The sequence below is a fragment of the Citrus clementina genome, unplaced genomic scaffold (assembly GCF_000493195.1).
Source record: "Citrus clementina cultivar Clemenules unplaced genomic scaffold, Citrus_clementina_v1.0 scaffold_3, whole genome shotgun sequence".
In the NCBI taxonomy this organism is placed as follows: Eukaryota; Viridiplantae; Streptophyta; class Magnoliopsida; order Sapindales; family Rutaceae; genus Citrus; species Citrus x clementina.
Genome location: NW_006262339.1, coordinates 11,776,418 through 11,788,252, shown reverse-complemented (window position 1 = coordinate 11,788,252; position 11,835 = coordinate 11,776,418). Strand labels below are relative to the sequence as shown.

General features: G+C 34.1%; 1 protein-coding gene and 1 pseudogene across 1 annotated transcript; both read right to left on the bottom strand.

Annotated features, from left to right (window-relative positions):
- Positions 1-2,633: 2,633 nt before the first annotated feature.
- LOC18047267 lies at positions 2,634-4,898 on the bottom strand (annotated as a pseudogene).
- Positions 4,899-6,387: 1,489 nt separating this feature from the next.
- LOC18047266 (wall-associated receptor kinase-like 2) lies at positions 6,388-9,135 on the bottom strand. Its single transcript, XM_024188913.1, has 3 exons — positions 8,267-9,135; positions 7,726-7,848; positions 6,388-7,592 (listed from the first exon to the last, which is right to left on the bottom strand). Exons 1-3 carry the CDS (start codon positions 9,090-9,092, stop codon positions 6,388-6,390), a joined length of 2,154 nt encoding a protein of 717 aa, XP_024044681.1. The 5' UTR covers positions 9,093-9,135.
- Between the last annotated feature and the right edge of the window lie 2,700 nt (positions 9,136-11,835).

Here is an 11,835-nt window from a genome sequence, read left to right as displayed (position 1 = left end):
TTAATATTTTGCTTAATTATTTTTATAAATAAATTTAGTTTTATTTTCAATTTTAGTTTTTTATTCATTTTAATTATGTTCAATTTAATTTTAGTAATTACTTTTATTTCAATTATACTTAACTAAATAATAATAGTTAGGGTAAGGTGAAACTCTTAGGAAATAAATATAATTTAATCAAAATTTATTTTTAATTTAATAAATTAAATTATTTTCTATTTAATTTTATACATATTTTATATTTTGAAATTTTGATTTATTGTAGACAAAAAAGGGAGTTTGGCACAATAAATTCTTAATATCTTAATATAAGGTATGATAAAATGGTATTTTGATTTATTGTAGAAAAAATAAATTTTGGCACAATAAATACTTAATCCATAATAAAATTAATAGGAAAATAATAATAATTTATATAATTAATCTTTTGGGTAATAAATCTAAAAAAATAGTAAAAAGAATTTATTAAATTTTATTTACTACTAAGAGTGGATCCATAACCCTAACTAATTCAATTTCATAATTTGATTTAAATTAAGTTGTTTATATTTAAATTTTATTTTCATTTTTAGATAAAATAAAATAAACAAATTAAATATTTTCTCTGTAAATCGACCTTGGACTCACCGAGCTATAATACAACAAGACACTCTTATACTTGCGGGTTAAAAATCACTTTTAAGTTGTATAGATAATGTTATGTTGTATGATCTTTATTAGACATATTTGGTATAATTTATTTCTTCAATCATTGTGTAAAATTAGAATTTATTTATTTTCAATTTTTAAATTATTTTGTTTTAAAAAATATTTATTACAACTTGTGAAGAAAAATAACTTTGATTAATTAAATATTAATTTGATTTGTCAAAGTAATAAACATAATCATAAGTTAACATGATAATTCAAAATATGAAAAATAATTTGACTAATTAATAATTAAAAATAATGTTATTTAAAATTAATTATTACAAATATTCATCAACTTTCACTATACAACTATTAAAATTTACCAAACACCATCAGCTTCTACTCTACAACTATTAAAATTTGCTAAACACTAGCAGCTTTTATCCCACAACTATGACTTTTACTCCACAACATATGTATCTTAATGCTGCGTTTACTTGTTAGTAATTGGAATGGGCTGGAATCAAAATGAGGAATAAAAATTAGAATAAATTGTTTAGTTGACCTACATGAATCAGAATAAGAATGGACTAGAATCCCACTGATGTGTTTATTTTATCTTGGAATTGGAATCAGAATGAGTTAGATTGTAACAAATTACTAAAAAGTACTTAATGAATTATTGTCATAATTATTATTTTATTTTTTAATTATAGTGATTATTTATTCAAAAATTATTATTATTATTATTAATTATTGTCAAGAATATATTAATATATTAATTAATTGTAATTTTTTTAACTAATTATAATAATTATATTAACTATTATTATAAAAATATATTAATTATTGTAATTATTTATTCAAAACTATAATTATTAATATATCATTGTTAATAATATACTAACATATTAATTAATAGTAATAGTTATATAAATAAATTAATAATATATATGAATTAATTAAAATAATTATATTAGTAATTATTATAATAGTATACTAATTAATTAATTATAATAAAAGTATATTAATTATTGTGATTATTTATCAAAAATTAAATTATTAATAATTGTTGTTAATAATATATTAATATATTAATTAATAGTAACAATTATAATAATTAATTAATTATAATAATAATATATTAATTATTGTCATTATTTATTAAATACTAAAATTATTAATAATTATTGTTAACAATATATTAATTAATTATAATAATATATTAATTAATTATAAATGAGGACAATATAAACATTTTTAATTTTGGGGGAGGGTAAAACAGTCAATCCCGAAAATGGGAGACTCATTCCCACCTCCCCTAGGAGTGAGTCTCCCATTGCTCATTCCCAAATTGTGGTGGGTCTCACGAATCCGATTCCAATTCCTAAATCTATTTTGCGAGGTAAACGTTGTTAATGATTCCGATTCCCTAATCCGGGAAGTAAACGTAACATAAAAGTTATAGTACTTCACTTTCAAACACAACCTATACATTGTCAGCAAAATCAATCAAGGCAAAGGTGCTATTAGCAATACAATGGCACGAAGTGATGGTTCACCAATGGTACTCGAAACACACAGAACGGGGTTACAATGTAAGCGTATGAATTAGGAACGAACTGGATACATTGTATGTGTCACATAAGTTCCACCTAGGATGTCATGTCAGCATCTCCTGTTCCACTTGTATGCAGATTCAGATGCTGAGATGCCTCACTCTGTCAGCTTCAAAGTTCTGTTTCTTCAAGCACAGGGCCCCTAAATATTGGTAGCATTAGAAGCTTGCTTCTTAGACATTTAAATATGTTTGCCACAGATGCTTTGTTGGAATCTACCTTCTAAATTTATTTCTCCGCTTACAAACCGAACATTAAACTCTGTATATTTTATTCTAGAGATGAAAAATTTTAACCATAAGAGAAGCATAATGCAAAAATCCACAGCTTAATTTATTTATGAAATGAAATACTTAGATTTTAAAGGAAAATTTTTCCCTTTAATCACCACTTGTTTGAAAGCAAAGGATTAGCATCTACAGAAAAAGCAACAGTATTTAAAATGCTCCAGTTGAAGATGAACCAGTTTCAAAATTTCCACCCACAAGATGAATGTCTTCACACTTTTGAGCTCTAATCCCCCCTAATTCAAATGTTACTTCTTTCATAGTAGGTCTCTTCCTCCCATTCAAGTTCAAGCATCTTTTTGCAAGCATAGCAACGGTAATAATCTCTTCTTCCTTGGCTTCCTTAAGAACTTGAGCATCAAGCACATCAAACAAATGGTTCTCTTTCATTGCTCGGAGAAAATACCCTGCTAAACTTTTATCTTCTTCCGCGTCGGTTGAAAGGATAGGTTTTTGTCCAGTTAAAAGCTCAACAAGGACAACTCCAAAACTATAAACATCACTTTTCTCTGTAAATTGACTTGACCCAAAGTACTCTGGATCTAGATATCCAAAAGTTCCTTGTACTCGTGTGGTCAAGTGAGTTTGATCAATCGTGACAGATCTAGACGCCCCAAAGTCCGAAACTTTTGCTCGAAATTTATCATCCAAAAGTATATTTGCAGACTTGATGTCTCGATGATAAATTGGAATACAAGTAGTTGAATGCAAGGATTCGATTGGTATTGAAGTTGTCAGTAGCCATTTCCAATTCCATTGAAGTAAACAATTTTGTTTTCTCGGTATTACCTTCATTTGATGACGATTGTTGTTGCAATAATAAACCACCATTTCTTTTAAAGAACTTCTGTTTGAGCTTGGTTTCTCTTCTTCTTTTAACGAACTTGCACAACCACCATATTCCGATTAGTAGGAACAACATTCCAAGCCCACTATTGCAACCTGCAACGCTCCAGGACAAGAATATTTAATACGCGTTCGGCGATTTATGGCAAGGAACTGTTTAGTCTGTTAAGAGTAGGAGATCATAAATGTATATGCTATTGCAAATTTCAGGTGCAGAACGTTTTTGCGTTTGTGAGCCCATATATATACGGTAATTAAAAATCAGTTAATTCTGTCGACAAAATCTGCAAATTCCAATGCATACCTATAATAATGAATTTGACATGAGAATTTTTGTGCATAATTTGAAGAAGTTCATATGAACTTGTCCTACGATTTTGGGCGCAGATACTTGAGTTGGGATCTGAAAAGTAACCTTTGGGACATCCTGAGGAGTAATTGTAGGGGCTTGTGATATTATAGAACAAGAAACCTAAACAAACCCAAAAGATGAAATAGAATATCAAAATAAATTATGGCTATATATAAATCTTTCATTTTTTACATATGCGAATTCTGCAATTACTTTCACTAATTTTGTGTTAGATACGTAGTTGGTTCAAGGAAATGTAGTATACACTTCATATATGAAATTAATTTAATTAGTATTCGAAATTGTACCTGAGCAATATCCATGGTGGTGTCGGTCAAAGCTTGTTTCCCTAAAGCAAAGGCAAAGGTAGCCTGAGCTTAATTGTATTAAACATCTATTGTCCTTGTTACAAGTAGTTTTCGAATTATATTCTTCATAACAATATCCTTTATACTCAAGCCACTCCAACAGTGCAGGAACTTGTTCATGATCTTTCAAAACGTGAGGATTCTTCAGGTACCCTGAGGTGATCCAATAATCTTCAACAATGGAAACAGAGTGACATTCCTGAGGAATACTTTTAGAATAAAAATTAGATATTTGTGCATTGAAAACCTCAGTAATATTTTGAGGAAAGGCGCATAGGAAATCGTAGCAACCAGGGTTAAGAGCAGGATCACAAGTGATAATCGAAAGGCACCCACCAAAAACGGATGAATCATTCTGTCGCTTAATAATCGTAGAATAGTTGTTGCAACCTATGGCAGTGAATCTATTGCGCGACCGGGAAAATGTAAAAGGGCTACCTGATAGACTGACCCCTTTATCACTGCTTGTCAGGTTACTGATCTTCAAAGAAATTACAGGAATGTATACCCTAATCATGTATACATAAAAAGAAGTAGATGAATCATAAACAGTATAAACATGACTGTCCAATACTTGCAGGTTGTTGATGCTCGCAAGAAAAGCTTTTGGGGAGCGAGAGGAGTAATCGCAGAATACTTCAAAACTCTTATCAAAGTAGCAACCGTCTCCGATTCCGAAGGGGTAAATGATAGTGACATTGCCACAATCATATTGGCATAAATCTTTTGATGCTTTGATTGGCCATACTAGCAAAATCAGCAATTGCAGCAACACCAGATAATGATGAACAACCATTCTCAATATTTTTACTCGGAAGAATGAAGATTTAACGGAGCAATTGCATGCGTTGATCTTTAATTAAATTCCTTCTAGGTTCCTTTTAGCTTTTATCCCAATACAATGAAAGTCCTGCAAGTCAACTTGACTTTTAATTAACCCTGGCCCTCTCAAGTCTACAAGTTGTTCTCTCCTCCGTATATATATATATATATTTTATTTTATTTTATTGGCTGTGGTAATGGGAAATTGGCGACGTGGCAGCTACAAGTAGCAGCGTGGAGTTCCGGTTGGTTCGAGACTGCAGTGGTTGGAAAAACGGAGTTGAAAAATAGATTTGAAAGTTTAGATTTGAAAGTTTAGATGTTTGAAAATGTGGTGGCTGTGTAATTCAGGCACGTTGATGGATCAAAACTAGTGTTTGAATTTCAGCTGGTGGCAGAAAGGGTCTTAGCAGAGAGAAAGAGTTTTTGATTTACCTCTTACGATAGCTATCTTTGTATATCGTTTTTAACCAATAATGATTGTGACCCACCAATTAAGTCCCAATTTGAGTCCCAACTATCATATATCATTTATCTATTGAATAATAAATTTTATAGTTGATAAAATAAATATTCTACTATCCACTGAATGAATGCCACATCCATTGGTACTCAAGTTGGAATGCTCCAGCATTACTTTTTTTATAACATAAGAGTTGAATATCAATTTATAACTTGGAGAGTTGACAATACAGAATTGGAACGTAATTTTAAACAGACTTTTCTTTCGAATGACTTTTCAAGTGGTACCCAAGCCTCCATGTGAAGGGCGTCTAGTGGTAAGGTACTGTGGGAGGTAGTGCGGGCATAATCGTGGGTGAGTTTATCTCTAGTAAAATATAAAAGTTCATGGGTTTAACCCATACTCAAAATCTAACTAATGAGTTGAGGATTGTTCTAACTTTATATATTTGACCTAAGAGATTCAATCACAAATGATATAAGGGTATTTTATCTATCAGTTTGTAATCAGATAAAAAGATTTTTAACCCATGAAATACAAGAAAGCGCATTGATCTTTATTTCCTCCCATCTTCCTCTCGATTTTATTTCACTACCGGGAAAGTTCTGCATAACAATAAGCCAACAATTACAACATGCCACTCTGGAGTTTATTTAACGTTGGCCCTCTTAAGTGCTCAAGTTGTTCTCTCCTATTTACTTGAGATATTAGGTCACATAGTGCTAAAGTTCTTGCACATCAGTATTTAATAGACTGAGAGATCATATCATCTTGCATTTATAAACTTCAACTACGAAATTAATTTCAACAGATTTTTCCTTCATCTCCTCCATTTGCGCCCCCTCCGCGCATTCAATGAAAAAGTGGAAAATTTGTTTGAAATGACTTGGAAGTGTTTAACTACAAATGATGGTGCGCAACGATTCAAGAATGATAATATCGGAAAAGTCTAACAATCTTATTTATGAAATACAAACAGTTTCAAGGCCATTCTTCTCTGTCACCATTTGTTTGAAATTAAAGGGTCGGCATCCACAGAAACTGAGACACTATTTAAAGTTGACCCACTAGAAGATGAATCTCTTTCGAAATCATGTCCAGTAATGTCACCATCCACAAAATCAGTCTCTTCACAATTTTGCTGCAAAATGGAAGCTCCAATCGATTCTCTTATACCCCGTAATTCAAATGCCACTTCTTTCATCGTAGGTCTTTTCTTCCCATTCAAGTTCAAGCATCTTTTTGCGAGTGTAGCAACAGTAATAATTTCTACTTTCTCAGCTTCCTTGAGAACTCGATCATCAAGGACTTCAAACAAACAGTTCTCTTTCATTGCTTGGTTAAAATATCTTGCTAAACTTTTATCTTCTTCAGCTTCAGTTGAACGGATAGGTTTTTGTCCAGTTAGAAGCTCAACAAGAACTACTCCAAAACTATAAACATCACTTTTCTCAGTAAAATGACTTGACCGAAAGTATTCTGGATCTAGATATCCAAAACTTCCTTGTACTTGAGTGGTCAAGTGAGTTTGATCAATTGTGATAGATCTAGAAGCCCCAAAATCTGAAACTTTAGCTTGATATTTATCGTCCAAAAGTATGTTTGCAGACTTGATGTCTCGATGATAAATAGGAATAGATGCTGCTGAATGCAGATAAGATAGAGCACCTGAAACTTCAACAGCAATGCGTAAACGCATTTCCCATGTGATTGGAAACTCTTCAGATTGGTAGTGTATGTATTGATCGAGGCTTCCATTGGGAATAAATTCATACACCAAAAGAGGAACTTCTGTCTCCAAGCAACATCCCAACAACTTAACAACATTTCTGTGATTAATTTGAGACAAAATTACTACCTCATTGATGAATTGCTCGAGATTACTCTCATCCAATATTTTAGATTTTTTTACAGCCACAATTCCTCCATCTGCTAACATTCCTTTGTATACAATGCCTTGGCCTCCTTGACCAAGGATTCGATTGGCATTGTAGTTGTCGGTGGCCTTCTCCAAATCATTTGAAGTAAATAACTTCATTTTCTCAATGTTACCTTCATTGGAAGACAATTCTTGTTGCAATAATAAACCACCATTTTTTTTAAAGAACTTACGCTTAAACTTGATTTCCCTTCTTCTTTTTACAAACTTGTACAACCACCATATTCCAATGAGTAGAAAGAATAACGCAAGCCCACCACCGCAGCCTGTGGCTCTCGAGGACAATAATGAAAGATATCATCAAACGAACGAATGAACAGTTAGTATTTTCATTTGAAATATATGTTAAAAAACATTATTAATTTGTTATGATGTAAAATAAAGGATCGACATGCATACCTATAATAATGAATTTAACCCGAGATTTGTTGAAAACTTTAATGCAACCATATGAGAGACGATTATAACCGTCAGGACAATTGGAGCAATTGTAGCCGCTCGAGATATTACAGATCAAGTCGCCTGTCCAGAAAATAATAAATAAAATAAACTCCACCATTTTTGTCTTTAATTTTCTGTTTACATAGACAGTTACAGTAATTGGAAGACTTTACTCGTTTGCAAGTAATCCGATGGATATTTTAAAAATCAGTAATTTCAATCATCTATTGGATGATAAATTTTACAACACTTTTCTGATCATCTTACCATCCAATAGAGGAATGTTACATCATTTGACATTTAACTCTTGCTACTAAAGTCTAGGCGCTCCAATAGCATTTTCCGTTTCTCATTCACGCTTATTGCTAATATTTATACGGAAATAGCATCTATTCATAATGCTCGTGGAGCACCAAGAATTTTCCCTTTTCTTCTTGTCGTCCGGATATTTTCTTTGAAAAAAATAAAATTACTCTTTAACTCATAATCCAATCTGTACCTGAGCAGTATCCTTTCTCTAGGTCGTAGCCAGAAGAGCAAAGACATAAATGGCCTGAGCTTAATTGTGTTAAACAACCTTTTTTATCCGAATTACAAAAAATAGAATATGAGTTATTCCCTTCAAAACAACTGCCTATCTTTTCTCCCCACTTCAACACTGCAGGAACTTCTCGTTGATCTTCCAAATCATGAGGATCTTCAAGGTACTTGCTGTTGACCCAATGTTCATCAACCAGGAAAACAGACTGACACTTTTGAGGAATACTTTGAGAAAACAAGTATGATGTATTTACATTCAAAAGATGAGTAATATTTCGAGGAAGGGGGCATAGGAAATCATAGCAAGCAGGGTAGAGAGTAGGATCACAAGTACAAATCGACAGACACGCATCAAACACAGATGAACCGTTCCCTTGGTGATATCTCATGTTGCAGCCTATGGCGGCGAATTTATTGTCAGACGAAAAGGCGAAAGGGGTACCTGATAAGTTGACGCCTTTAAGAATATTGCTTGTTCGCTTACTACTGCTGTTTAAAGAAATTGTAGGAACGTTGACTCTAACCGCGGGCCTTGAATCATAAGAAAGAGTATCCAATAATTCTAGCCTGTTGACGCCAGGAAGAAAAGCTTTGGGAGAGCCAGAAGAGTGATCGCAGATAACTTCGTAACCCTTGTCAAAGTAGCACCCTTCTCCGATTCCGAAGGGGTAGCTGATGCTGACATTTCCACATTCAGTTGGACAGGGGAGTCTTTCTGAGGCTTTGATCGGCCTGAGATGCAAAACAATAATCTGCAACAACACCAGACAAAGATGCACAGCCATTCGCCGCTTAAACTCAGTTTTCTTTAGTTCGGAAAGTGCATGTATTAGCTCCTATATTAATTCAGAAACTTTTCCCACCGACAAGAGAGTCCTGCATTTTAAAGCCAGAGATTAACTTCAGATTGCCAATCTTGACTTTTAATTACTCTGGGCCCTCTCAAGTCTTCTCCAAAGTCCAAAGACCATTCTCGCATTCCAGTATTTGGTCACATCGACAAGACGATGAGTACATCTTCAATTTAACAAATTCAGAGTCATGTATGTGTATGCATCACATCACCATTCTTCAACTTTAATTTAAAATTAATTTCAACAGATTTTTTTTCCCTTCATCTCATATGACGGATTGGTGAAATGATATTGGATTCAGTTAAGTTCAGAATATAATATTTCATCATTATATAATTTAATTAAGACATGAAATGAAGCCATAGTCTTATTGGAATAAAATATAGATTCAGTAGCTTCATTTGGATGAAACAAAATGTAGCTTTAAAATATATATATATATATATATATATATATATATATATATATATATATATATATATATATATATATATTTTAATCTTTGGTAAATATTCCTTTAGTCTCTAAGATTTGATTGAATTACACAATTACTCGTTATATTTTTAAAATTATCTATGATCTAAATTATATAACAAAAATTAACTCCGCTGCCAGAATTTGAAACCTAGATTTTAAGCTAGAAAGGTTGCAAATTTGCTCATGTGCTATAGAGGAGGATTTGATAATGATACTTAAAGTAGATTATATTTATATAACAAATTCGAAATTTGGGTTTTTGGAAGTTTCAATCGGTTCAAAAATTAATTTGTCTAAAATCTTATAATAAATATTCATTATATATTTTTTGGGTCAGTTTTGTTTAATTCTCCATAGTCCTCAATAAGCGAGAAAAAAGAGGCAATAGTTGATTTCCAATAACATTACAGACCTACATAAACATGAAAATAAAATGGGCCATTGGGGGGCAATCCCCAACGTGATAAGGAATAAAAATTAAATCAATTTTATGAAATAATTAAAGTTTTATAGACCTTATACCCAGCATCTGTCAACCCTCTTTTTTCTCACCATCAGGAGTCCTGCAAGCTAATAAGTTGGTCTTGATTTTGAATTAACGCTGGCCCTCTCTTAAGTCTTCAAGTTGTTTTTTTCCACACGTTCAAAAACAGTTGACAGCAATTGGATACGCAAAAGGCTTAATTGCAAGAAAGATAGAGGAGGTTTCCTTGCAAATACGTACAATAATATTTGTTTGGGGTAAAAATAAGAAAGATAGTAGAACGCCATGTGTCGAAGAATGAAATAACTTCAGTGCAATCCGAAGTACCCTGCATAATCCGAGGTGCTCGGCATGACTTGAGGTACCCCGTATAAATAGAGGTACCCTGCACAATTAGAGGTATCCCACACAAATAGAGGTACCCCATATGATATGAGGTACTCTATACAAATAGAGGTACCCCATACAGATAGGGGTACCCCGCGTAATAGGGGGTACCCCATGTAATTCAAGGTACCCGGCAAAGCGGATGCAAGAGAATCTACCGAAAATACCCGCCATGAGAAACGTCTCCGCCTCCTAAAAGATATCATTTGATTTATTCAGAATTAGGAATCAAAAGCGACGTGCTAAAAGGAGGGACAGCCGCCTGCTACCTCTGCCAAAAGTGAAGGACACTGTCCCAAGGACAGTGGTCCCTAGCTGCCTACCCGACAGCTACTGCAGAGGTACCCTGGACCACTCTCCAGCGCGCGCCACGTTTCCAAAAGATGAGATACGCCGCGAACATGCAAATAACGGCCCAAAAACAATTATAAAGAGGTAAAAGGACGTTAGCCAAAAAGGGTATACCACGTGGCAGCTGAGGTACTCCATATATAAAGGTGCCTAGGTTTCATTCTCCATTATGCTCTCACTCACCATTAACACTCACACTCCAAAAAATAGGTTTTCTTCAACCTTAAACCCTAAATTTACAGAGGGCTGGCCAGCTCTCTTTACCATTAAAGCTTGAGTTTGCTAACTTGAGCGTCGGAGTGTGAACGCCGGGGTACCCCGGCTTCACCTCTAACCTCTATTTCACTGTTTTGCAGGCGTGAAGCTCATTTTGAGGGACACCTCACTTGTTTCTGGCCTTCCACCATTGTTACCACTCTCTCTCCCCTTCTCACCTCCCCCGCATTTCAGATACACCGCACCGCACACAATAAACTAGTGAGGTACCCCATCTCCCCCAAAAATATAAATTCATTGTTGAAGATTGATTTTGGATTTTCCTACCCCAAAATCAGTTGAAAACAATTGGCGCCGTCTGTGGGGAAACGCACAAAAAGCCTCCTCCACGGTTACCAAACTAGTTGTTGTGTGTACTCCAATACATGGCACCCGACGTACCTCCCGAAGGTTTAATGGGGGATCCTACAAGGATGAGAGAGGACAGCAGCAGTGAAGGCAGTGATCCCGCGAGAAGGGTAGCCCGCATCAGTAAGGGCAAGGGTGTCAAGCAGTCGACGGGTGTTCGCCAAGAAGAAGAACCTATTTCGCACAAGCGTTTTGAGGATCTTACTCACGCAATACTTAGGGCGGTCGGATCTCGGGCACCCAAAAGTTCACTTCCACCAGTGACGCTAGAAGCTCCACCACCTCAAACGGACGACCAAGCTATGGTCAGAAGAGGGGTACCCGAGGCCAGCAAGCCAAAGCCTAGGCCAT

Excerpts from the sequence above, each read along its gene's own strand:
- LOC18047266 (XM_024188913.1), bottom strand. The coding sequence starts at position 9,092 with ATGGCTGTGCATCTTTGTCTGGTGTTGTTGCAGATTATTGTTTTGCAT. Across the intron at positions 7,849-8,266 it reads AGAGAAAGGATACTGCTCAG|GCGACTTGATCTGTAATATC; the intron begins GTACAGATTGGA and ends TTTTCTGGACAG. Across the intron at positions 7,593-7,725 it reads GGTTAAATTCATTATTATAG|GCTGCGGTGGTGGGCTTGCG; the intron begins GTATGCATGTCG and ends CGAGAGCCACAG.